Raw genomic sequence first — 27,330 nt, 5'->3', positions numbered from 1 at the left:
GGCCGCTCCACCCTGTGACGGCCCCGGAACGACAGGGCCGGGCGGCGTGCCCTGCTCAAAGATGGCCGCCGGCGGCTTCGGCGTGCGCGGAGGTGGGAGGTGAGGGGCGGCCGGGCCGGGCTGCGGGAAGATGGCAGAGAGCGAGGGGCGGACAGGTGAGCGGTGGCCGGGGGGCTCTGGGAACCAGCGGGCTGTGGGCTGCGCTCAGGGCCTCTCAGGGGCGTGCTCGGGGCCGTGGAGCGCCGGTACAGGGCCCCACGCTCCGGGGGTGCAGGGCCGAGGGCGTCGGGCCCGGTTTGCGGGGGGCGGTGGCAGCAGCGCCCGGCCCAGGGAGGGGGAGGAAGGGGGCGATTTGCTGAGGGTGTGAAGGACCTGGGGCCCCCGGGTCTTGGCACCACCCCAGGGCGAGGTTGGTGGTCGGGACTGAGGCTCTGGATCGGGGATCCCTGTGACCCCCAGCCCGGTTTTGTGGTTGGTTCTCTTTGACTCCCCCTCCTCACACCGTGACACGAGCCTGAAAGTGCCTTCTCTCTCCAAACTGCTTCTCGTCATAAAGCTGACCCATCACAGCAGTAGGCTTGGACTCCTGTGTACTCATCCCAGACTATTGTAACCTCTGCAGCCCTCGCTGTTTCCTTCCTTGAGTATTCCTGGTCTCCTCACCAAGAGGAATTGCACAAAGTGTGGACCAGAAGCAGTGAAGGCTGAGAAACTAACACAAAGAGAGTAAAGGAGTTCTGTTAATGGCAAACACCCAGATCAGGACACTGGCCTGGGATTTATGTGTCACCTTACTGATGGACACATCAGTGTTTGCCTTTTCACTTCACTGCTTGGGAGGTTTTCATTGTTTCCATGTTATAAACTCTTAAAAGCAGAGCTCCATTGCTGTTATGCCAGTCATTGTGAGTTGTGTGCTGAATTTTTAGAAGAGAGACACACGTGTCTTTAATTTAAATTCATCACATGTTGTTCCTCTCATCCTCCTACCTGGAAGTTTTGCTGTAACTTCTGCAGGAATGAACTGAACACTGCAACATTCAGGGCAGGAGATGAGGCTGAATTTGTTCTGTGCATGGGGAATGTGAAAGGCAGAGAAGTCCAATGACTGTCAAAGGCTGTATGACAAATCTACAGTGGACTCTGTGTGGTTCCTGGGACTTTGGATCCCTTTTAATCTGATCTGCCTGCTAGAGAGCATTGTGGAAAAGGCTGCTGATGCTTCTGGATGGTGTTTTCTACATCAGTGTTGCTGATGATATTTCAAGGAGTTGGAGTTTGGTGGTGTTTGGTAGGGAGACAGTGCCTGAACTGGCTGGGTTGAGGACAGCAGTTGCTGGAGTGTGTCAGGACAGCTGGTGCTGCATAAGTGCCTGCAGATTTTCTGAGTTTAAAAAGGTGAACTGAGTGAGTCTGACAGAATTCATCAATTGACACTAGTGCCCAGGTTCCTTGACAGTGCTCTCTGCACTCCCTATTAAAAATTGCACTTATAGGAGCATAATACAAATTACTTTAAATCTCTTGGAACTTTTCTGGTTCTGCAGGTTGGGCCCTGGGTTCAGATGCTGGGGAAAAGATCCCCTCTAATTCATTAGCAACTCACATTTGCATTAAATATTGCATCCTAGGCTCTGAGAGGGCTTTGAAATGAAACAATCTTCACAGCTTCCACCTGGAACAGGCTGTGTCCCATCATCCCCCAAGTCCTGGTTCTGCCTGGACCAGAGCTGTGGCTCTGGGCTACCTTTATTGCACTGCTCCAGCTTGTCCGTGCAGGAATTATCCTTTCTAGAAGAATGAAGGTCAGGCTTAACACTTAAAAACAAGGCAGAATTAGTTTGTAGGAGAGCTCAGTGCTTCAGCATGACCTGAGGCTTGGCTGCACTAGACAGAAATAATTAAACTGGCTGGATGTTGCTTTTATCTCCTGCACTAGTCTCTCTGTCTGAATGGGAAATGCATCTTTAACAGTGAAAACAGACATAATGCTTCTGTCTGAAGGCTTGCAGTGTCCTTAGGAGGCTGTTGGTGAGGAGGACTTGGTGAGATTACAGCCCAGCTGAGATGGATTTGTGTGCTTTGTATTTCCTGAGAAATAAAGCTCATTTCTGAGTAAGAAAAATAGAGGATTTCTCCTTTCCCAGTTTTATCTCTTTTTTTGCATCTCCCAGGCACTTCTGAGGAGGTGGCTCCTCCTGTCCAGCAATGCTTCATGGTCCCCAAAAAGGAGATAAATGTGGTTTCCGACATGGCCAAGTGGAAGAGATCTCAGGTATGGCTCTGGGGACAGGGAATAATGGGAAATGCTGCTGATCATTTGGTGGCAGCCAGGTCTGGTCTGGGAACAGCCAGGAGGTAAAGGAGTCTTGGGCAGAGAATGGGCAATAATTGAATTTGTGTTTTAAAGAAGAAGAATATCTGCTTGTTTGTAGGAAAATTACTTGGCAGTAATGATTACTGCTCCCTCCCAACAAGCTGGATGAGAAGCTGGTGACTGTTTCATCCTTCCTGGCCTGTGCTTTATAACCAAACTGGATTTACCCAGCTCTGTTTGAGCTCACCTTAAACATGGTTCTGCTGCCTGGCCCTGGTAGCACTAGGTTGGTTCCTTCCCACTGTGCTGTTCTGGAAAGGACTCTAGAGCTGAGCCCTTCAATTTCCTGGATAATTTTTGTTTACAGCCTGTGTGGAGCTGGTGGAACAAGCAGGTTCTGCCCTCTCTGCCTTTGAGGGATTGGGGTGTTGGCCCAGACTTGTCCCACCTCTTAGGAGCAAATTCTTGCTTGATGACTGATGAGAGATGTCTTGAGAGAAACTGAGGTTATACCCAGGTGTCTAGCAAACCTCTGGGTGCAGCTTCCAATTTCAGTCTCCTGGGTTTAAGGACTTGCTCCTGGTTGGGATTTTGAAGCATGGAGGGAGAAGTGGCAGTGTGCTGCTGTGGAGCTGCACTGGAGATGATTTGCTTCCAAAGCAGCAAATCTAAAGAGAGAGGGAGTGAGGAGCCTGGGCTGTCTCCTACTTCCCTTTCATGAGCATGGGAGAAGAGTCCAAGGTGGAAAGGGAAGGTCTGGGAGGAGCAGTACAGAGCACAATGCCTGGGCACAGCTGAGACTCTGCAGAACTGAGGAGTTTGAATTTGACCTGATGGGAGCTGAGGGAATGATTTTGGGGTCAGTGTGAATGTTTTTAGGATTCTCCTTTCTGTAATTTTCGCAGCGATGCAATCACCACCTGCCTTCTGCTTCTGGGGCTGCCAAACAGGGCAGCAATTTCACAGCAAGCCCTGCACCCCTGGGTATATCCAAGGAGGCCCTGTTGCATGTTGGGAGAGGTTCCCTTGGGGTGCAGGAGCTCCTGTGCTGTGCTTTGTGCTCTGGCAGACCCTGGGCTCTCCCTAAAGCTCTGCCCTCTTGGTGTTTTCACAGGCATATGCAGACTACATGGGCTTCATCCTCACTCTGAACGAAGGTGTCAGGGGCAAAAAGCTGACCTGTGAATACAAAGTTTCAGAGGTAGGACAAGAGTTTGGATCCCCTTCCCCTTTCCTGCCTTTTTTCACCTTTTTTTCTTTTGGCTTTACAGTTAGTATTTCCTGGGTGAGGAATGAATTAGTAACTTATCTGGGAGCCAAGGGAGATTGAATGTGGTTGGGCTATGGTTGGGGATGCAAATGTCAGGATGCAGAGACTGGATGTGCTTGGTGGATGGGAAATGGAGCAAGTGGGCAGAAGGAGAGGTGATGCTTTGAAGATGTGATATTCTCTCCTGGTTGCAGGCAGAAGGCTGAGATGTCTGTACCATTCCTGTTCTCTAAGTTGTTTTTCTGTAGGAAAATCTGTGGGCAAACCACTTCTCTCCCTGTCCCTTCTCATTGCTCAGACTGTGTTAATTGCACCCATCTCCTCAGCCCAGGCTGTAGCTAAGTTGTGCAAGCTCTGGTTGGACAGTTGTGACCTCAAGGTGTGTCACCAGCTGCACCTGCCTTGCCCAGGGTCCTGCTAAAGGTCCTGGGGCCTGCAGAGCTCACAGGGCTGCTGAGCTGGGCTGGGAGATTTCAGCTGGGCTGGGAGGTTTAACCTGTGGGGCAGGATCTCCCCTTCCAAGGTGTTAAGCAGAAAGCACCTGGTTTTCCCTTTGCATGAAAGTGGCTGTCACTTGTCCCTGCCTGCTGCCACAGCCAATTTTAATGGCTGTTCACCTTCTCAAGGCATAGTGGAGCCAGAGGGAAAGGGCAGGCACCCTCAGTGGTGTCACTGCTGCCCTGAGGGCTCTCTGGGTGCTGCCAGTCCACAGAGCACACATTGGCCACCAGCTTTGCTTCCTTGTTGCACACTGAATCCCCTTCCCTTGGTCTGTGCTGCAATGAGGAGATCCTTAAGTACATTTTTACTGATCAGGGCTGTGCAAGAAAGCTGAGAATGATGGAAAAAGATCTAGGCAAAATAGGCAGCAGACTAGGCCCTGTGTTTATAGCTTCATTCTGGTGTGGGAAGGCAGCTGATGATGGTGTTTAATCCAGTCTTCATGTTTGAAGTACTGTGTTGAGTCCAGCCTTCCATTCTGGGAGCCAGTGTGAATGAGAAATTCCCCTGTAGTTCATGGAGGGGATCAGGGATAATGAGTCTCTCCCTAACAGGCTTTGTGCCCCTCTTTTGTTCCTTCAATTAAGTAGAAACTGCTATCAAATGCTGCTCTTGCTTTCTGCTATTTGCATTTCACCTTTGAGTTTTGTCTTTGTCATGATCTAGCTTGTTCCCAACCATTCACAGAGCACTTCTAGGGAAACAAAGCATTAAAAATGAACAAAACAAAGAGTGGGGGGAAAAACCAACCCTCTTCACAAGCCCTTTGAGCTGTCAGGAAAAGCTGTACCAGGGCTGTGTCTGCAAAAGAGCCCTCTTGGAGTGAATGTTTTCCATCCATGGTCCCAGTCCAAGTAACAAACAAGAGACACAATCCCAGCTGCTTGGGAAGTAGCAGGGAACAAATCTCATTCCCTGTACTCTGAGGAGAGCAGAAACCTGTGACTTGAGGCACAGGTGGAGCATCCCCAGGGTTGTCTTGTTGATGAGGTTGCTTGTTCACACAGGCTCCTTTGTAGATCAAACTGCTTATCTGTGCTTTTAAAGGCTCAGCCCCTCGTGGCCTCTTCTTGCATCTCTGCTCAGCTTTCTTCTCTTTTGCTGTACCTGCTACCAATGTGCTTCTGTGCCATCCCATCTTCCTCCCTGAACAAATGCCAGGGACACCTTCCTTTGGCAAATGACCTCCTGAAGTCCTTTCTGCTGAATGCATATCCACTCTGTGACTTACTGGTGTTGCTTTGCCATGGAATAAAAAATGGAAGTATGGTCTGCTCTGCTTTGAAAGAGGCAGCTTAGTGGTTTCCAAAGAGTGTGTGTCAATACCAACCTTTCTGCTGGATCCTGTGGGAGCTGAGCCCCCTTGGAGACTTGCTGAGCTTGCTCTGCTCCTACTGACACATTGTGTGGAGCTGTCCAGGGTTTGCTGCAGGCATCTGACAGGCACTGATAGCAGACTCTGGCACAGACACCGTGTCTGGCACAAGGTTGTGTGAGTGATAGGCTGTGACCTGCCTTCCCCTCCTGGAGGGAGTGCTTTCCATGTGGGGATCCATCAGCAACTTGCTGGGGCTGCAGCCTGGAGCAGTGGCTTGGATCAGAGGTGCAGTGCAGTGAGGAGGACGAGGTTAATTTTTGCCATGCAAGGAGCAGACCTTTCTGTCAAACAGCCCAATGCACTGGGGGAAACTGGCCGGTCTTGTGGCTTGCTCTGCTTCCAGGAAGGAAGTGGGGGAAGCAGCAAATGCTCTGACTGTAGCAGCTCCCCATTCTGACAGGGCCTGAGGAGCCCAGAGGGGGAGAGTTGGTCGCCACGGGCAGCTTTGGCTGCCGTGATGCCTCCTCAGCACCTCTGTCTGCCTGGCCCCTGCTCTTGAGAGCTGCTGACAGGTCTGTGCTCCGTAGGAAGCCCTGTGGTTTGCCTTTGGGACCGGTGGCAGACTCAGGGTCAAGGAGATGCAAAATCAGCACAACGAGAAGAGCAAGGAGAGCAGGGGGGAGGCTGCCCTTGCTTTGATCACTGAAAAGGTAAAGCAAAAATAGAGCTTAAAAACCCAGCCAGGCAAAACAGGCTGCAGTGGTGCTGATGGCTGTGTTCCCATAAGCTCCTTTCTCCCCCACAGGGGTCAGCCCTGGATGTACAGGCTTCCTCTGCTGGACAATGGGAAGCTGCTTCTTTTAGTTACCCCCTTTTCAAAGGGCCTTGAGCCCAAAATGAGCCACAGCTCTTTAATTATTTATTGATGTGGCTGAGCCAGCAGCTGGGTCCTGCTCTCCTGTGTTCAGTGGGGCTGGGCTTTTAATCCCTTTAAAGCCAGCGAGTGGGGAAGGGGAGGTTGGGCTCTCTGCTCCCCAGGGAAGGAGCTGGTCCATGCCAGCCATTTATCCAGGCAGCACCGAGTGCTCGTGGAGAGGGTTTGAAATACGGTGGCTGCTCATAATGAGCTGCTGGTGCCGGCGGATAAATCACCAGCACGATTTAATTATTTAATGCAACCCAGTGCTGGGGATGCTGTTGCTTAATTGGAGGGGAATGCAATAGCCAGGAAGGAGTAGGGCTGAGTCCAAACGTGGCCCAGTGCAATGGGAATGTGTTTGATTCCTACAGTGTTTCGGGAGCAGGGAGCTGAAGCAGAGGGGGCTTTGGTCCACATGTATGTGGGGCACTGGTCTGTTAGTGCCTTCAGGATCACCCAGAGCTTTAGGTTGTCTTGTCCCTTTTTTTGTGTTCTCAGTGTGCTCAGGTCTTGTCCCAGTCTCTGGTCTGGCTCAGTGGCCAAATGTCGAGGTCCTGGGGTGGGAGGATCCCACCATGTCCTTGGGGTGGCACCTTAGGAGTCACTGTCTGTGGAAGGCTGTGTCTGCTATGAGACCCTTCCCCCCAGGAGTGACCTGCAGCTGGTTCAGTGGCAGCACAGCTCTGCCATGCCTGGCTCTGCCCACCCCCTCTGAGTGGCACTTCAAGGGCTGGAAACTTGCTGGGCTCTGCTGTTTCCTTGTCCTCCCTACAGCAGTGTGAAGAATTGAACCACAACCCAGGAGACCAGCCAGCTTCACACGGTCGATGCCTCCAGCAAAGTCAAAGCAGCCGCCGCTTCTGCTGTCCTCTTTGTCCCCTTGAAGGAGGAATCCCCTCTTGAGACAGAGGAGCCTACATTGCCCGGGGCCTGGCCAGCTGCTGTGGCGGCTGATGGCTCTCCAGCTGCTTGGAGTCAGGCAGGGAGAATCCCACAGCCTCTGGCAAGCTTGACCAGTTGTCAGCAGAGCCTCCTGAAACTGTCTGGAGCTGCTAAAAGTGCTGCCTGTGGTGTTGCCTCTTGGTATGGGGGCGTGTAGCTGTTCTCCAGCCATTTGGGCCAGGCAGGGAGATGGTGTGCATTGGCCAGCTCTGGTCTGACAGCACAGCTGGAGACATTGTGCTATGCCATCTGCTGCACCTCTTTTCCTTCCACATGGGTCCCTCACTTCCAGCACTTGGTGTGAGAAACATGGCTATGGTCTTGCTGTTGTTGCTGTCTTCCCATCAGCTTTGTGTTTGAATTGAGACATTTCTCTGAGAGCTTCTCATTCCTGTTCTGATGGGAGCACTGGTGGGCTAACCAGGCTGCCTCTTCCCCTGGGTAGGTTGTGTTTTGCCACATGCAGTGGGTGTCCCTGGGCTGGAGCTGCCTGGTGGTCTGGCTGGTAGGAGTTTGAAGCAACAGGAATCATGCTGAGAAGGTTGACTTGCTGTATGAATGTGTCGTGGTTGAACAGCATCAACTGCTAATCCTGGCTCCTAAGAGACACTTCAGGACAATTATTCAAGCCTTGAGAAGGGCCTTTAAATCACATCATCAGCCAGTGGTGAGGATGCATTGCACTGTATATGTGCTATTCTTTATCCTATGGGGAATGCAGGACCCTTAAGATGTTGAGCCTGAGTTATTGTGTTGAAGGTCCCTTCCCTGTCTCTCAGTTCTGTGAGAACTGTTCTGCAGCTCTTCTCCAAGAGATTTTGGAACACGGTGCTGTTACAGCTCATGGAAGATTGTGTGGGTGACTGAGGAGTCAGCCTCAGGCTGGGCTTTGTACTGGACTGCTCTCCTGCAGGGAAAAATGGTTTTTCTGTCCCCTCTGCATTTTGAGGAGGATTGGTGCAGCTCATTTCCACGTGCCTCTCTTGGGAAGCATGGTGTGGGCTTTAATGACTCCCATCAAGGGGAGAGATGTCAGACTGAGGGACTGCTCTGTTTTATGTCCCTGTGACTCCTCACCCTCTTGCTCTCTGTAGCCCATTGAAAAGCTGGTGGCTCTGCTGAACACCCTCGACAGATGGATCGATGAAACCCCGCCAGTGGATCAACCTTCTCGCTTTGGCAACAAAGCCTTCAGGACTTGGTACGCCAAACTAGACCAGGTGAGCATGTCTGTGCTGTGTAGTGTTACCTGCAGCTCCCACAGAAGGGCAGTGTGCCCAGCAGGGGTGGGAGAATGGCTCTGTCACTGTGTGGCAGCCAAGCAGCTCACAGAGGAATTGCTCAGATAAGCCTTGAAGGATCCACCCCTTGATACACATCACTTACCATAGACTTAGTGTTATCTTTTCCTCTTGTGAGAGCATATGGGCCATGTAAATGCTCTTGGCTGGGTGTCCAAGTTCTGGATGAGTCACAAGGGCTGTCCAAGCCCAAGGAATTCCTTTGCTTTGTAATTGCCCACTGTGTCACAAAGTGAGAGAAAGATAGGGAAAACTGCTCAAATTCCTTCAGCTCAGAGCACTTGCCGTGCACCAAGCTCTGGAGGTGGCACAGTTCCAGTCCCAGCAGCAGTGGCCTTGCAGCTGACTGCTGCTCTAGTGGTGCTTTTGTCCTGTGGATGGCTCAGCGAGTAACTGGTTCAATGTACTTGGGTGATGAGGCTTTTCTGTCCTACAGGATGTGTGTGGCCTGAATAGGTCTCAGGACAAGCTCTCCCTGACTTGTTCCATCTCTGGAGATGACTCCTCCAACAGGAGAATTTGCTCCTCTCTCATGCTACCTCCAGGCATTGCAGAGCACCATTGCAGCCCTCACGCTGTGACAGCATCTGAGCACAGGGTGCCTTGTTCCTGGGGTCTGTGACAGATCTGTGCTCACCCAGGGGAGTCTTTTGTGTCTTTCAGGAGGCAGAAAAGTTGGTGTCAACAGTGATTCCCAAGCATTTGGCTGATGCTGCCCCAGAAGTGGCTGTGTACCTGAAGGAATCTGTGGGGAACTCCACACGTATTGACTATGGCACAGGTACCTGGGCTTGCACACTGACCAGGGCTGGGTTTGTCAGGAGGGGACCTTTGGAGTTGGATGCTGTATTTATTTAAATACATCATTACCACTATTTTTAGGGCCAGCTTGAAATGAACACCTTCTTTTTAGGGCCCCCTCACCCCTCTGCCCTGCGTGGGCTGTGACTGAGAGCTGGGGCTGGGAGCTGTGCTAGAGCTGTGACACCCTTTCACATCTCATCCAAGGAAATGGGAACCAAGCTGTTCTGGGATGAGCTGTAGGACATGCTTCACTGCATGCAGCAGTCCTGCAGCAGACAGTTTAAAGGAATAAAATATACTAGCTTGAATTGGAACTAGAGTGAGAACCATGTTCATGTTCAGTAAGAGGTGTCTCTAGAGGGACATCATAATGGTCTGATGGTCCCTAGAAGGGAATCACTGCTTACAGAGGGACTTTGAAATCTGAAGTTAGAAGCACCTGAGGAGATACTGAATTGCAGGTGAAGTAACCACACAGGCTTCAGTAAGAACTAAATACAGAATTGTCTGCATGCTCTGCTCCTCTCTGGAGGGTAGCTGTGTCTTCACTAAAAGGCAGGAGAGCAGGATGAGTGCAAGGAAACATGGCTTTGGGCTTGGGCAGGGAGAGGAAGAGGAGGCTGTGGGTAAAGGCTGAAGAACTGGAGGCTGTGCAATGCTGGCTGCAGCTCACTGGCACCAGGGGGAGATGTTGTCCTTGGAAAGGCTGGATGGGGTTTGGTCAGCTCAGAGAAGGAAATTCAACCTCTCCTCCCATCCCCTGTGTCCCGAGACAGGGGCCCATGTCCCAGCTCACAGTGTCCAGACCATGTGTGCATTTTGTTCCTACACTGGAGCTGCACCTGTCCATAGTGTGGAACTGCTCATCTTGTGCTCTCCCTTCTTCCATGGTCCTTCCCACTAAAAGACATTTCTGGGTTTGCTGGTTGTTTCTTTTCCTTGCTGTTAGCTGGAGGGTCAAGCTGCAGAGGCTTAGCCTGAGATCCCAGTACTTTCTGGGACAGACTGTTCCTGGCAGTGTTGTGGGATCTGCATCCTTCCAACAATGAGATATTTTTGTAGCAGGAGGAAATCTGTTTGCTTGCAGATGTGAGGTTCTCTTGCATCCCCCAAGCAGATGACTCTGCAGTGTTCCACTTCCCTTGCTGTGCCAAGCTCTTGGGAAAGTCCCTGCCTTGCTCCCAGCATGCCCAGTTGGAGCTGTTCTCCCTTAAGAACTTCTTTTCTCTAAGTTAATGATCACCTTATGAATGTCTAGAAGGTATAATTTGGATGGGTGCTGCAGGGGGATGAAATATTGTCAGCTCGTGGCATTAACAGTGACAACAGGGTTGAGAGGGGACTGTGACTGCTGTGATTGCTGAAGAGTTGTTGTGGTGCCCACAGAAAGGTTGTCCTGGGGGCCAGAGACACCTGTGTCATGTCTCTTCGTGTCTTTTAACTCCAGGGCATGAAGCTGCATTTGCAGCCTTTCTCTGCTGCCTCTGCAAAATCGGTGTGCTCAGAGTGGATGACCAGATGGCCATTGTCTTCAAAGTGTTTAACAGGTGAGGTAATGGGAGGAGAAGGGCTGGAAGTATTGGGCTGTTTGGGGGGAAGGGTAGAATGGGAAAGCTGAAGACAATTTTAGACAAAATTAGGAGCAGATGTACATTTTAATGGACTGTACACTGACCCATTATAACTATCTCAAAAAGAGGTGATGGCTCCTTGTCTTCAGAAGCAGAATGTCCTTCTGGAAAGTTACTTTAGTGGAGCACAAGTTACTGAACTCTGTGGGTGAGGCTGTGCATTGTGATAGACAGGAATATGTGATCAGAGGATCTAACATCTCTTCAGGCATCAAAAATAAAAAATCTATGCAACTGTCAGGCCTCCACTGCTCCTCTAGATGTGTTTCCAGCTCAGGAGGTAGAGTTGATAGTGATGAAACTGGTGGAATGGGTGTTTGGAGTCCAGAGATTTGATCCCAGCTGTATCACTGTTTGGTGGCATGGAAACAATTTCCTTCTATAGTATTTCCAGCTTTAATTTTCCACCTGAAAAGTGGAAGTAGTGATTGCTGTAAGGTAGAAAACTCTGTGCTGTTTTGGAAGTTGGTGAAGGGATGCGAAGTGTCAGTGTTTTCAGATAACAGTGGGGATGAGGAAGGATCTGCACAATCATAAGACTTTGCAGATAAAACAAACCCCTGCCACTGGATTTCTCTCTGCATTTGGTGTTAGGTACAATCAGGCTGCTGTCTATGGCAAAGGAGCTGAATATAAATTCTGTGAACTGTGCTGTATGTGGGGGTCCTGCTTACAAGTGATAAATTGTGTCCTTTTCCCCAACTGGTTTTTCTTGTCCTCACAAAAGTCAAAGACAGGAGAAGGCTTTGCCTTAACCCTTTCTGTTCTCTCAGGTACCTGGAAGTGATGCGAAAACTGCAGAAAACCTACAGGATGGAACCTGCTGGCAGCCAGGGCGTGTGGGGCTTGGATGACTTCCAATTCCTGCCTTTCATATGGGGCAGTTCCCAGCTGATAGGTACGAATAAAAATCTTGTGTCCTGGGTTACCCTCTGCCCCATTTGTCTAGGTTGTAAAGATAGTGGGACTAGGGGCTGACTTTTAAATTCAAATATGTCAGATTTGTGTGTAATACAGCAGGAGAGTTTGGGGCTTGGATTTTTTTTTACCTCAGCTTTCCAAATAAAGCCGGTTGGGAGATGGAAAGCTTCCTTGTGTAGTACTTCTGTCTTTATTGCAATGACTGCAATAAAGCTTTTTAAAAGGAGGACCTTGGTTTTGGTGCTAAAAAATGCAGTTTCTGCTCTGTGGAGTTTTGTCCCTGCAGTGGCACTGGAGTGGGAGATGAGATAGAAAGGAGCAGCTCTGTGCTGCCTTTTAAAGAGCTCTGATGGGAGTGTTGTACTTCTGGGTGAGGGGCAGCACACCACCTGGTTGAACTTGGTCTCAGGAGGGGATTGCCATACAGGTTACTTCCTGTTGTCTCTTACACTTTTTAGACCATCCAAGCCTGGAGCCTCGGCACTTTGTTGATGAGAAGGTGGTAAATGAAAACCATAAGGACTTCATGTTCCTGGAGTGTATCCTCTTCATTACAGAGGTGAGGAATGGAAGGTTTGTCCCACAGGGACTTTCTCTTGACATTAGATACTTGGCTCTGGCAGTGTTTTTTTCTTCCTCCTTTGCCTGTTTGTTTGCTCTCGTGGAACTGTGCAGATGAACCATTGTTGCATGGCAGAGGTGTTCTCCTTGAATGAGCTGAGACAGGGATGTTGAGAAGAAAGTGTAATTAAGCTGGATGGGCTGTGGATTGTAGTTGAAAGGAGCTGTAACAAGTGCAAACAAATAACTTTGGATCATCACTTGGATCAGTCAGTAGGAGCTTGGATGGAGAAGACTGGTTCCTGTAGATACACTAGGAAGATGAAGGACGAGCTGCAAAATGACTGGGCTTGCCAAGACAACCTCCCTTCCCTGCAGCCCTTGGGTGCTGCCTGGCAGCCCTGGGCCTCTCCTTGCTTAGGGCAGGCTCCCAAACCTCTGTGCTGCTCTGTCTCCTCCAGATTCTACTAAAAGAGTTGCCCATGAAATGCACCTTATTTGCAGCTGACCTAGAGCAGAGGTGGTGCTGAGATTCCCCAGCTGGCAGTGCTCTCAGGACTGTTTCTGCTCAGGCACTGCAGGGCCCTTTGGAGAGGGGTGGGTGATCCTCAGCTCCTTGGCAGCCCTGGGCTGTTTCTCAGTGAGGGAGCTCATGGCTTGCTGCCTGCAGCATCAGTGGAGGATTTGGCTGTGTTTCTCCCAGTTCCCTCACTGCACAGTCTTGACGGGGAGAGCAAGAGCTACCCGTTCTGTTGTGGTGAGGGATTTCTTGTCTCTGGCAAGAGGAAGTTGATGGGATTAATTTTGAAGGACAGAGTGCAGTTCTTCCCTTTTGTTCTGTTCACTTTCCCCCTTCCTCGCCTCTCTAATTTAGTGATTAGATGGGAAGGGAGGTTACAGACTATGAACTTAGCCTTTCATGTAGGAAATCTTTATAGGAGCCTTTGGCCCAAACCCCAGGAGGTGCTGTGTCAAGTCCTGCTAAATCTGGTAGGGTTTGCTGGTTCTCAGCACCTCGCAGGGTTTAACCCTTAGTGCCAAGATAAATCATACTATGGGTAATAAAGAGGTGCTGTTGGAAGAGATCAAGATGAGGACAGGAAACCAGGAGCCAAGATGGTCAAAGATTTATTTTAGTTCAGGCCTCTGTGATATCCAGACACTGCACTGACCTGTTAAAAAACATACATCTCTTGAAATGTGTGTAGAAGATTCTGCAGCGCCCAGTTGACAGGTGATGTTTAAAATACCCAGCACAATCCTGCTGCTTCAGGTCACTCTGCTTCTGCCTGCAGAAAGTCAGCTTTTTAGTAGGCTTTTCAAATAAGTGATTTGAGCTCCTTTTCTGCACATTTGTTGTGAATCGTGGAATTCAATGTTTCTTCCGAGATCCCCAGTGCCACCTGGTGGCGAGGAGCCCTCCTGGCCCTCCTGCCGCGAGCTGAAAGGGACGGCAGCAACCTGCATCACCAAATCCATGGAATATTCAATGCATCTCCGTGCGGGTTGCTGCTTCATTTTTATGAAGATTTTCCTTTTAAATCTTGGTTTTTTTCCCTCCCAAGCTCCCGGGTAGGCCATGACTGCCACTAGGGGGGGCGAGGCAGCCTCAGTGCCCTCAAAATGCTTTCTCTCCAAAATCAACAACAAAACAAAATAGCAGGGAAAAAAGACAGAAGGGATTAAAGACTTTAATAAATGAACGATATTATTTTCTTCTGAGCTTGTCATCTGGAAACAGCTCTCCTTTAAAGGTGTTAAACATGTAACAAACACCACAGCAGTTCCCATAGTGGGTCTTGCCGACATGAGAGCAGGTTTTGTTTCCAACTACAGCTGAGGAAGGTTGTTTTCTGTCAACTGAGAGAATATTCTCTTGAGCAGATACTGTTCTCAGCCCCCAGGTGATGTTTCAGGAATATGAATATATGTTCTTGTGGTGTTTGCTAGGCTTGTAGTTAAACCTCAGGCTTTTAAAGCAGCAGCAAGATGATGTCCCGGCTGAACCCCCCACGGCATCCTCCTTAGAGGAGTGCCCAGGCACGGCACTGAATTTTACATGAGCTGACCTGATGTTGGGAAATCTGCAGGGTGGGTTTGGACCTGAACACATGGTTCTGGAACAGGGTGAGGTTTGCAGAGCTGGCTGAGACTCGAGTTGTTCCCCTGCTGCTGCCTTTGGCTGCCGAAGGGGTGTGTGTGGTACCTGAAAGTGTGAGGATGAGGAGGGTTTGGGAGCATCCAGCATCCCTGTGGTGCCCACCACACAGGGGCTGTAGAGGACAGTGATGTAGGGCTGCCTGTGGGTGTGCAGAGGAGAGGAGCTGGGTACACCCCAGCTGTTGGGGGGGATCAGTGCACTTGCCCAGATGCTCCTCTGAGAGCTCAGGGCAGGCAGCAGGAATTTCAGCTTCAATCTGGCTTCTAAATTTGGGAAGGGAGGGCTCAGGTTTCTGCTGGAAGGGAAGGAGCTGACAGGAAAGCACGGCCTCAGCCGTCCCCCTCCCCCCTGCACTGACAGAGGAACCATTTACAAAAGGCCGATTCTCTTGGGAACCGAGAGGCAGGAACGCCACGTCTGTGAGTAATTTCCTGCTCAATATGGCTGCTCTGACTCACTCTGTTCCCCTGGGGTCACTGCGGGACTGCAGCGCGCTCGCCGCCTCTCGCTCTCCCCCCAGCTCTCCCTCTTCGCCCTTTGTGGCTGGAAGGAGATGATTTTTTTGTGTTCCCCTTCTCATCTCTCTTATTTTTCCCGCCCCAGCTTGAAACCATGGCCAAACCATCCCTCGCTGGGCGTCCGGGTGAGGAGGGCCATAGTGGTGGCCGTGCCAGGCATGAGCTGGGACTGACCAGCTGTGTCTGCCTCCTTCGCTCTCTGGCTTGGGAAGGGGAGAAGAGCGCGGTGGTGGTGGCTGATGCCAGCTGTGCCCCTCTGAAAGGCAGTGACACCGGGGGAAGGAAGGTTTGGCGTCAAAACTCTGGCAGCCAAACCTCCCGTGTGGGGAGGGGAGGCTCTGATGGCACAGAGCTCCCTGGCAGCCGCTGCTTTGGGTGCCCACCGGTGCCAAATCCTGGCGCTGGGTAACGCTGAGCTTTGTGTGTGTGCACGTTTCATCTCATGCCCACGAGGGAAGCGTGTGGCAGAGGGGACAGGGAGCAGCTCAGCTGTCATCCCCCAGCTCACAGGGACCTCCGAGGGGAAGTGGAGATGCACCCGTGCTCTCCTGGCACCAGGCAGAGCTGCAGACCCGCTTCCCCTGCTGCTCCAGCCCCAAGGCCAGTGGGTTTGAAGCACATCACCCTCCAAACAGTGAGGTTTTTGGGTCCTCCCACCCTCTCCCTCTCTTTCTTTCTTTCTCTGCTGCAGGCTGGTATCACACAGGCATTGCAGAAAGGCAGCAGCATTTTCCCAAAGCACATTGATTGGCCCTGCTTGCTTTTTTAGTGAGCAGAGAGGTTGTTTTGGAGGCGCTTTTCCCACCCTCTCTCCAGGCCTGTGCGTGCACAGAGGGAAGGGGTTAGTTGTTCGAGCCCCAGGTCGGGAATGAGAGTCCAAGAGATTCCTCTCTCCCCACGCTCCTCTTTAGCGTGAGCTTCAGCCTTGTGGTTTCTGATGTCATGGGAACTTTGCTCAGTCAGAACGGCTGTGTTGTATTTCTTTCTCTCCCTGAGGGTCTGTTTTTGTTCATGGAGGAGAAGGAGAGACAACCACCCAGGGAATCTACATGCAACTGCCCCTGATTGCAGCTTCCCTCCTGCCCTCCCTCCTCCAAACCCCTCGCCCTGGGAGGAGAAACAGTAGAGTATAAAAAAAAGGAAAAAAAATGTAAAGCATCTGCTGCAAGCCCGCAGCTCTCAGCTCTGGAGCTAGTTTGGAGAGCATGTCCCCTCTGCTTCTGCTTCCCCTAGAGCCCTCCTCAGCTAGAGGCAGGTGTGGAGTGGGCTGTGGACACAGAGCTGCTGCCAACCTGCACTGCCCTCTGTATTCAGGGAAGGCAGCGATGGCTGTCGCTGCTGCTTGTTGTTGATCTGAATGGGGAATGAGTCATTTTCTTGGAAAGCCCAGCAGTGCTGCACTGGGAGGTTTCTGGGTAGAATAGGAACAGCGTTGAGCCAAGCTCTACTGGGGGGAAGAACGGGACTTATGTGGGGCTTTTTAAATACAGTCATTAAAAGGGAGGTGTGCAGAAGGAGGTCTGATTAGGAAAGCGTGGCAGGAAAAGGCTTAATTTTATCAGGGAAGGAATGGAGCTGGATTGCCACGGCTTCATGTGATGTGGCCACAGCGGGAGGGAGCACGGAGGGAGGGAGGGAAGACGCAGTGAGGTGGCTGGTGCGTGGGTCACTGGGCTTGGTGGGAATGTTTGCTTGGAGAGAGTGTGAGCATGAGTCACTGCTGGTGCACGAGCTTCCTGGCTGGCCCAGCTCCCTCAGCCCTGTGCTTGGGTCTCTTTTAGATGAAGACAGGCCCCTTTGCTGAGCACTCCAACCAGCTGTGGAACATCAGCGCCGTGCCCTCCTGGTCCAAGGTCAACCAGGGCCTCATCCGTATGTACAAGGCAGAGGTGAGTGCTGTGGGCAGGGGGAGGCTGCTCAGCCACACACCTGCTCTCCCACAGCACCCTGGGTCAGCTCTTGAGCTGCTCCAGGTGTGGGGACCCCATCACAGCCAGTTGTTACTCCTTGCTGACTGTGGCTTGGGAGCCCTTGGTCGTTCAGGTGCTGCTGGCTTGAAGGAAGCTCCTGCCCCGTGTTTGCCCCAAAACCAATCCCAAAGTGGCCATTCCTTGCAAACATGACTTTTGCCATGTGTTGTCTTACCATAGTGCAAGTGCAGATCTCCAAATAAGGGCCAGTGTTTGGCCTGCTTGTTCTTCTGGTCCACCATTTTACCAGCTAGAGGAGACTTATTTTAAATTACCATGCCAAGTTTCAAGAGCCCCAGAGCAGGCTGAATGCTTCCTGCTGATTTACCCTTTCTACGAGCCCCATCCATGCCATGTGCCAGCCCAGTGAGACCACAGCCACCTCTCTGGTTTGGCCACCCTCCCACCCACCAGCTCTGCTGGCATTGCCCCAGGCTTTCCTGGTGAACCCTGACCTGGAGAACTGGGCAGTTTTGGCTCTCCCTTATCTTCCTTCCTGCTCAAGCTAACCCTGGGCTTGAGGAAGCAGGACAGGAACCTCTGGAGGGAATGGTGTTGGCTCTGCAGGACTCACTGGCTGCACTAAAGCGCTGGAGGAGCAGGGATGGTGGAACTCCCTGCTGGCCCTGGGTGGGCGGGGACTGGTGGTGCCTGAAAGAATTAATCCCACACCCTGCAGTGCTGCTGGTGTCAGCCGTGCTCAGTTGGGAGCTGGGACAAGCTCCTGTTTCTGGGACACACAGCTCTGCTCAGGCCCAGAGCACAAAGGGGTTAACTGTGCCGAATGGCCGCTCCCTCCCCCAGCCCTTCCTCTGCACTGCACATCCTGTGTTTAGGTTCCAGGCCACATACCTCTCTAATCTGTGAGGTGTCACTCCCAGGCCCGCTGGCTCCTTCCGCCCCCAGCTCAGTTTTCCTCCCAGCCTCCAAAGAGAAGTGGGGCTGGGGCCTGGGGCCGACCCCCTTGCCTGGCTGCTCCTGGGTAGGGTGCCCAGGGCTGCTCCTTGGAGAGAGGGCTGTCCCTGGGCTGTAGCTCTGTCACAGGGGCTGGAGGCACTGCCTGCTGGAAAACCCTGAGCTGGAGGCTAAACTGTGAGAGCTGAGGGGTCTGAAGGGAAGACCACAGCACTGTGAGTGCCTTTTAAGTGAAACATGAGTGCCCTAAGACCTAGAGCTTCAATGTGGTCTGCTGCTGCCTCAACAGCCTTGTCGTGGTCCTTCCTTTCCTTTGGATCAGTTCCTTCACAAGCTGGGTGCTCCCCTGGCATCCCACATTCCCTGGGATGTTCATGTGCTCCTGCCTGGTACCCCACATGCCTGGTACCCCACATGCCTGGTACCCCACGTGCCTGGTACCCCACATGCCTGGTGCCATGGTTGCTCCTGCCTGTACATGGCTGGAAGAGCTTGGCAGTGATGAGCCCACAGTGCAGTGCACACATTCACTGATGTCTTGGGGCCAGTGTGTGCTGGCAGATCTACCTGTCCTCTGGCTGGAGAGAGCACAGCTTGGGGATTCTCTAGAGACTGGGAGATTCTTTGGCTCTTCTATGTGCACCCAAGAGATGGTCTTTTCTGAAGGCCTTAGTCTGTTTTGAGTAGCAGGTGACTTTCAGTGTGAAAATGCTGGATCCAGTACTGGTAGGTTTCTAGAAATATCTGAGATGAAGCTGTGTCAAGGGGAGAATGCAAAAACTGCTAGGAAGGGTAATGGTACTAATTTAGGCTAAAGTGTAAAAAACGTTGAGTCAACTAAAGAGCTTTAAATTTAGTTTTTTTCCTCCGATAATGTTTGTAGGCCTTAAAGGACTAATCCTAAAAACATGATCCTTGTGCAATGTTGTCCTCTCTTGCCATGGCATGGAAGTTGTGTTCACCTGGATGGGCAGAGGAGAGAGGGCACTCCTGCTCGGGTCCTTAGGGTTCTTAACAATAGATATATCTTTAGATATAATCTGTTCTGGGGAGTTATCTACCCTGATGCTGGCTCAGCCAGTTCCTGCCTGGCCTCGGAGATGACAGGGGTGTGGATGTGGACAGGGCAGCATGGCTGGGCAGAGCTTTCAGTTATGGTGTGCCTGGCCCTGCAGGTTACACCAACATTTGCAACTGGAGGATCTCTTAGGCTGATTTTCTGGGAGGGACACAAGGTTACTTAACTGGAGTCACTTAACTTTCATCCTTTGCAAACTGAATCCATCTGGGTGTCTCAGGCCAGGCACAAAGTCACTGCTGGAGACCTTGTCTCTTTTCTGCTGGCTCCTGGTGTATTTCTGCTCTCTATGTAGCTTTCACCAGTGCAGTTTCTCTGCAATTAGCCACTGCCAGCATTAGCAGAAGAGAAGCCAGCAGCACCCCTCAAGTACTGACATGGGTGTTTGTCCAGCTCAAGGCAGGCAGCTTGTGTGGCAGAGCCTGGGGCGTGTGATGGCAGAGAGAGGGAAGGTTTGGGGTTGTGGTGTTGCTTTGTCTAACTGGCAAAGTGAGAGCAAGATTTCAGGTTTTATTTGTTTTCCCCTCCCTTCTCCCTGCCCCTCTGATCACCCATTGCAATTAGATCAGGTGAAATCAGACACTCAGCTGGAGGCTCCAGCTCTGTAACACACCTGGGGTGGCTGAGAAGTGCTGGGTGTTGGACGGCGCTGACCAGGACTGGGACTGAGTGGGGGCAGCAGCAGAGGAGGGGGTCACTTGCTGGAAACAGACCAGGAGAAATCCCACTTAGTGGGAGGGGGGCACCCCCAGACCTAGTTCATCTAAAAAGCACTCCAAAGGCTTTATCTCTTCTCTGTCTCCTCTATGGGATGGCTTTAAACAGCTGACAGAAAGCTCAGGTGTGTCTGTGTGTCCTGGAGCTGTGCTCTGGATCCAGGCACTCCAGGGCAGGTGAGCACTAGGCTGAAGACAATGTGTCTTCAACTCTGTGTATTTATGAAATCCCAAATGTGTCTATTTATAATATAATGGGTGAAGACGTGTTTGCTTGAAAGTCCATGGGCTTTTCTTATTCTCTCCATCAAAGGCAAGTGAAGAATTCGACAGAATAGTGTGTGGTTAAAGCGGCAGCCTTGATGTTTTTCCCCTGAGCCTGCTTTTGAGTCTCCTGACCTTTCCTTCTCTGCAGTCAGTCAGGAAATACTTTCCATTGTAACTAATCTAGTCCCAGTCCCATCTTTAAAGGTTGGACTTGGTGCGTGAATCTACTTCCCAGTTGAGTCCCAAGCAGTCCTTCCGTGGGAATCAAGATGGTGGCAAGAAGAAATAAGCCTGAAATTGAGTTGGGTACAGTTTCATCCACAGCTGATGCAAGGAAAGCCTGTACAGCTGATAATTCAGTAAACTTGTGCTAGTCCTTCTGAATAGAGGAGGAGAAATTTCTCTGCTTGTCTCCTCTTGAGCTGGTGATGTGTTACATGGAATGGATACCCCTTCTTCCCACTGGTGGTAAAGTCTCTTCATCTGGAGCCCAAACCAGTCTGGTCTTCCATGGGACTCCTTGGAGCTAATTGGGCTGACATTTCGAGCTGTCAGCATCTCCAGTGTTCATTTCTCTCTGCTCTCCCCTCATGCCCGTTTTACCCAGCCCTGCTTCCTCTGAGAGTTTGTCTAAGTGGTTGTGTGGAGAGACAGCAGCAGCTCTGAGCATTAGGAAGCTTTGAAGGTGACATGCCCTGATGTTTGCAGGACTTACTTCTCCTTGGTGCCTTGCCATGGAGATTTGTGGTTTTCTGCCTGGCTCTTATTCCCCAGGATGGATACAGCCATGCTGTACTTTCACCACCTCCAAACTTGTCTGGCTCCATTGTGCTGGTGCTTGGAACCAGTTGCCTGACCTCTGGCTCCAAAGGGATTACTGTAGGCCTGGGCTTCTGGGCACTAATCTTCCTGCTTGCCCATGATGACAGCACAAGGGCAGGGTGCCTGTGTCTGAGTCCTGCCTTGGGGTGAGAGCTGTCTGCAGCACCCAGCTTCCTCCCCAGCCCCAGAGAACTGCAGCAAGTCCAGTGTGGCCCTGTGGAGAGAGCACAAGACTCCTATGGAGAGCTGTAACTGCATCATGGCTGGTGAACACACGCTGCTGAGCTCTGTGTGATGGAGTGGAGCCTGCTCTGTGCCCTCCATGAGGTTTGGGCAGTCTGAGTCTGCAGTGACTCAAAAAGAAGAGCTCTGAGTGGCTCTGCCAGACAAGTGCTGGCAAACTCTGACGTTATTGACCACAGTCCATGACCTTCCTGCTGTTGGCTGGTGAGTGGAAGGGGCTGTGCCTTTGCAGCCCCACTCACCCTACAGAGAGCCCTGCTGTAGCTGCAGGAAGCAGCTCTGAGCTAATCTGCTTTGTAGTGGATCTGTGTGACTGACCTGTGATCCATTACTCTTCAATGGGAGGTGGGAATTTCAGGGGTGAAGGGTTGCTAGAAATAGGATCATATCTTAAACTATAGCTGCAAAATCACTGGTGCTTGTCCATCAAAGACCTGAGAGTCTGGAATGCAGTTTGGGCAGTGTCTTGCAGCTGCACAATGGTGCCTCAAACCCAGAGTGTTGGCACTGGCCTGGAGGGGAGAGTCTCTCTGCCCCAGAGGATTCTGCAGTTCTCAGTGTTTGTAGGGTGAAACTCTTCCAAGACATCAGCTCGAGCAAGGAGAGTGGTGAAGGAGAAAGCTGCTGACATAGACATGCTGCTTCTGCTCATGCTCCAGGCCTCCCCATACTGAATTTCAGTAAGAAAAAGACTCTGGCTGAATGGAAGGCAATGAGATTATGAAGTGCTACTGGCCTGAGAAGCCTGACTGGAAAGTGTGGGGGAAAACATGGTGCTGATCCTCTGCCTTTGTCTGAGCTGAGTGGCCCCGAACCCTGACCCTGCGGGCAGGATGTGGCTCAGGCTGTGTGTGTAAGGTGGAAATGTCTCCTGAATTCACCTCTCTTTATCTCTCCTCCTGCAGTGCCTGGAGAAGTTTCCTGTGATCCAGCACTTTAAGTTCGGCAGCCTGCTCCCCATCCAGCCTGTGACATCTTAAGGAGACCGCAGGAGGAGCCGAGGCAGCGGAGGCACAGCACGGCGCTCTTCCTCCTCCCCTCACCCCTCCTCACCACCCAGACCATCCATTCCTGCACATCCTCATCGGCAACCACAGATCCAAAGCACAGGGATGGGACCTGGAGCAGCTCCTCCTGAACGTCCTCACCCTGGGGACATCTCGCCAGCGGCCGAGCCGGGGCCGCGCTGCTCCGCTGTGCCGCGTCCCTGCCGGGAATGGGGATGGGTTTGAGCAGGGGCTGCCCTGCAGAAAAGGCCCTCTGCTTGGCTTCCCAAGAGAAAGGGGTGTGGAGGGGAGGAAGGCACGTGTGTATGTGTTGGGCAGTGGTAACTGCAATTTCCCTTTTGAATTTCATTGGAGTTTCCTGTTGCTGTTTGCTTTGGGAAACCGCTGCGCGGGGTGAGGTGTGAGCCTGTGCGTGTCTGTATCAGCCAGCTCTGCCTGCCCTGGAGGTCCGAACTGGGAGAAGGGAGTTGTAGGGAGTGTCTGTGGGTTGTGGAAGCTCAGGGTACCATCTCTCCCTTTTTCTGGGTAAGGAGAGCGCCCTCCCTCCACCTCTTCTGCAAGGTTTCCTGGGTCTTCCTTTCTCACTTTCCCCTCTTCTCTTGGGTGAAGCTGGGAACCTTCTGGGCTGTGGGCATCTGGGCTGGCTCTGGAGCTGGAGACAAGGTCCCTGGCAAGACCCAGCTCTGTGGGAACAGCTATGCAAAGACACTGCTCAGGCCCCCTCTTAACTGGCAAAAACCCTGACACATTCACACACATCCATAACTGGGTCCAACCTGCCCTCTGCAATCCCCGTGCTTTGCTGCTCTGGGGCTGGGCTGGCCTCAGTGGCACAAGGTGACTGTGGTTGCTCCTGCTTGGTCATAAATTGTAGTGACACCCCCATGGCAAAGAGATTTCCCCATGAAGCAGCATGATCCCCTGCTCTTCAAGGGGGACATCCCTGGAGCACAGGCAGCATGAGGGGACAGCATGCAGCTTCTCATGCATTCATATACTCTTGCTGGAAACAAAAACATAAGTAGCCCAGGACAGCAGGTTATACCTGGAGAAAGCTCTTTTCCTTTGTCCTTCCCTGCTGGTGTTGCTGTGCTGGACCTCAGGCAGGAGAACCACACTTCCAGTGCCACCAGCAGCAGTGTGTTGAAGACAGGTGGTCTGGATCACACCAGCAGCATCACTGGAGGGCAGAAAGGGCTGGTGCTGTTCTTGAGATGAGCTGTCTGTCCACAGGTCGTGACCAAGCTGGTGCACAGCTTTTCAGCTGCAGTGGGGATGTTTCTTCTTGGGGTTCCCAGGCTGGGTGTTGCAGGGACAGAGGTCTGGATTAGTGTTTGCTGGGGATCAGGAGCAGCAGGAATCCTTCCTCTGGCATTCCTGCAGACCATGAAGGGGCTGCCCCCAGCCAGGCTGCTCAGCTTTTGCTGCTGCACTGCTTTACTGCTGGGGTGGGAGGAGAAAACATGGTTGTGATTTTTTCTTTTTTATTATTATTTTTTCATTATTTTTAACAGACCTACACACTCCCTCTTGTAAAGGTTCTTGCAGGCACTCAGGGGAAGGAGAGTAAGAAAAGAGTCTAAGTTTAGAGGTGGTGAAATGTCCACAGAGCTGAAGCAGAGCTTTCTGGCACTGTTGCTGTCCTGTCTGCTCCTGGATTGGCCCTGGGCAGGGAGTGGGGGACAAGGAGCTTTTGACCTGCCTGAAAAAACTATAAACTTCTATTTTAAATGAAAATAGAAGACTGGGGTTAAGTCTTGTTTTACTCCTAAATGGGCTGTATTTTGTCTTTGCTTTTCAAATGGATCCACTCCTGGAATGTTGCTGGAGATCTGTGTGCTTGCTGGGACTTGATGAGTCCATCTTCAGTGGAGCAGAGACTCATGGTGTCTCCACCTGTGTCCCCTCACGTTGCTGTGTCTTTTGGCAGGTGTCCCCATACTTTAAATAACTGTGCAGCATCTGGCCAGCAATGGCTAAGCAAAAGCCCTTGGTTTTCTTTATCTGCCCGAGGGTCAGGAAAACATCTCTCCAGGTTGTCTTGTGGAAATGAGGCTTCCATGCAAAAGGATGGGTGGAAATTTTGACATGGATACATGGGAGGGACTCCAGGAATGAGGAATACAGCACCAAAAAAGGGTGGAGGGGTGTTTCCTTCCCCTGCAGCTGCAGCATTGCTCCCTGGGACAGTGTCCCTGGGCTTGGGACCTGCGGAGGCGGTGGGAGGAGGCTCACGCACAGCTTTGTGTTTGTTGTTTGCCCGAGTCTGCACATCTGTCCTGCTGGGGATTTTGGGATGTCAAGCAGCTAATTCTCGTTTGAGTCCTCTCAGCCCGCTTGGGATGTGCCCCTGTCACGTGGCAGCCACTTGCTTTGCCTCCCTCCTGCTCCCAGTGACGTCCCCCACGGGCTCAGCTCCTCTGCCCACGCACGTGGCAGCACCCAGGGCTGCTCCGTGTCCGAAGCAGCACTTCCCACCTCCCCCCGTGTTGTAGGTTTAATTAAAGTTTCTGTGTTTTGCACTGGTGACTGTGTTGGTCTCTCTCAGACTGGGTTTGCTCCTGCTTTGGGAGCAGAGCCAGTGTATCCAGCAGCCAGAGCCTTCTGCACAGGGAAGAGGCCCTGTGGAGGCACTTGCCATGTCGGTGGTTGACCTCGTGCTTGCTCTAAAATTGGTTCTTTATTTAACTGCATGATCAAGTACATCTGGTCTGTCTTTGTGTCCTTCCAAGGTGTCTTTCTGTTGTACTGTGTGGTTTATTTGTTAACTTTTTTGCTGTGCCCACCCCCTATCCCATCTGACGTTTGGCAGGTAGGTGATGTGCAAAGCCTGATCCCAGGCCAGCAAACCTCTTGAAGATCAGAGACTCTTATAACCAAAGGATGTTTGAGCCTTGTTTCTAAGGCAGGGTGAGAACTGGAACCTTTTCCTTCAGATGTTTTTCCTGTCCTGCTGTAGGAGCTGACTCAGGACTTCCAGCATCAGTGTAGTTCAGCAGCTTTGTTGGACTTATAATAGACCTGGATTAAATTAAACCTAGACCTTCTCACAAGTGGTGGAAGGTAGCGTAGCTGTGCTTAGCAAATGCTCCTTTTCTTGTCTCTGGGTTACATCTTCTCCATCAACACAGGCCAACTGTGTGAGCTAAAAGTGGCAGCAGTGTGGAGGGGTGGATGGTGAGCAGAAATGTCATCTTGGATCACAAATGTTGTCTTTGAAGGCACTTGAATTTGTCTTGAGCGTGTCCCTCGGTGAACATGACACGCAGTGAAGGGGAAGCAGATGTAGCGTGGGTTTCTGGCCATCTTCCCCCTCAGCCCACTGACCAAGCCATTTTTTTTTTAAATTCAGTTTTCAGAGCTGGATCTTTGAGGTTGCCATACGTAGGCCAGTTAGTGTTGCTGTTTAACAGCTGTTGCCTTTGCACGGGGTGTGTTTCCTGAATCGCCGCCAGCCTTGCCCTGTCTCTTCTCTCACAGCCCTCCTTTACAAGTGATCTCTTATGGCAGCCAGTGATGAAGTAAGAGTTGAGAGAAGCAGCCTCATGTGGAGATAGAAGTAACAGAATAAAAAATAGAGGTTCTTGATGTCATTGTTGCTGTATTAACTTGTCCCTGGTGTGTGGCTCAGCTCCACCGTGCCGTGCTGGGATCCTGGAGTGGATAAACAAAGCAGCCCCCACAGCAGGACCTGCAGAATCTGAGCAGGCACTTGCCAAGATGAAGATGCACTTTGTACCCCAAGGACCTGATGCTGAACCACACAAGAGCCCTGGACTCTGCACTGTGTCCCTGTGACCACACTGGCTTCCTGAGAGAGGAAAGGAGGCAGAAATGGGTTGGAGGAGGTGAAGCTGGTTGTTAATGATAACTGCTAAAGTTACCTGAACTCTCCTGCTGCCAGTGTGCTGGTGGAAACCTTGTACAGTTGAGAAGCTCAAAGAATCTTCTTGCTGCTTCAACAAGGACTCCCCTGGCTCAGAGGTAGAATTTAACAGGGCTTTTGGAGGTCATTTCATGCTCTAATATCCAAGAGGAGATATCTTCATCGTTTAACTTTGCTTCCCCTTCAGTGGATGAGCACTCTTGCCATTGACATTGGAGAAAACTCCTTGAACATCCTGGGGACACACAGGGTCTTGTAAAATTGTGCCAAACTTCAAACTAGGACGAGCCAAATTGAAAAAGGGCTGTCTCCACATCAGATTCAGCGAGGGCTGAACCGTGACGGGCATCATCAGCTTGGAGATTGGCTTGTTGTGAGGAGCACAAGGCTGTAAGCAGGTTTTGGAGGTTAGAAAAGGCCTTTCAGGGGGTGGAGTGGTTGCTTCTGCTTGCTATAAAAAGCCGGGGCTTGGGAATGCCTACATGGGCTGGCTCTGTGCAGGGCATTAAAGCAGTTGTCGCTAAAATTGGAACGAGTCCCTCCCCATGTTCCCAGTTGCAACTGTAACATGGATAATAAATAACATCAAAATCCCTCATTAGAATTTGAGCTCCTTCATGTTCGGTACAGTCACACCCATGGAAACAAAAAATCCCCAGGAGGGGGGTCCTGTAGGAGTGGCACTGGGTGGCCCTGACCCAACGGGCACCGAGGTGTGGGGTTAAGTCCTCCTGAGCACATTTTCCTTCCTTTTAGAAAGTAGATTAAGGTTTTCCTGACCCTATAAATGGAGGAAGGAGAGAAGGGAGAGGATCAGTTCTTTATAGCTTCTCCTGTGTTTTAAGGCACCTGGGAGAGATAAACCCAAGCAGGCTGCACTGCACAAGTCAACTACCCAGATTTTCCATTTGGACGTGAATTCCTCCAGTTTTATGTGTGAAAATTGGGCTTTTCTTTGAGATGGTGAAATATGGGATGCTGGACACCAGCACCACGCTCCAGCAGCTGTTGGGTGGACACAGCACTTCAGGCTTCAAGGGCTGATGCTGCTAAAGGATATCTGTGTTGTATGTACTATGGCTAAAAGAGCAAAGCAAGACAATATTCCTAAAAGTTTATGTGATACAAACTATAGAGAAATGACTGGTGTGGGTAGAAATTCCAGCTAGATTGTAAGATACAAGAGTAAATTATTTTATCAAGTACTTGCTAATCACTGGAAGTGACTGCTCTGCAAAGGGCCTTTTCCATGTTTAGAGCAT

General features: G+C 51.3%; 1 protein-coding gene across 1 annotated transcript; it reads left to right on the top strand.

Annotated features, from left to right (window-relative positions):
* The first annotated feature begins 1 nt into the window (after position 1).
* PTPA (protein phosphatase 2 phosphatase activator) lies at positions 2-26,662 on the top strand. The gene is made up of 10 exons (XM_059865079.1): positions 2-155; positions 2,175-2,275; positions 3,432-3,518; positions 8,362-8,487; positions 9,232-9,349; positions 10,820-10,919; positions 11,777-11,901; positions 12,383-12,483; positions 16,946-17,053; positions 22,081-26,662. The coding sequence occupies exons 1-10, from the start codon at positions 131-133 to the stop codon at positions 22,153-22,155; spliced, it is 966 nt and encodes a 321-aa protein (XP_059721062.1). The 5' UTR covers positions 2-130; the 3' UTR covers positions 22,156-26,662.
* The last annotated feature ends 668 nt before the right edge of the window (positions 26,663-27,330 follow it).

Source organism: Haemorhous mexicanus, chromosome 21 (assembly GCF_027477595.1).
Source record: "Haemorhous mexicanus isolate bHaeMex1 chromosome 21, bHaeMex1.pri, whole genome shotgun sequence".
In the NCBI taxonomy this organism is placed as follows: domain Eukaryota; kingdom Metazoa; phylum Chordata; class Aves; order Passeriformes; family Fringillidae; genus Haemorhous; species Haemorhous mexicanus.
The sequence above is the reverse complement of the archived record's forward strand: the minus strand, read 5'-3'. Positions and strand labels throughout refer to the sequence as shown.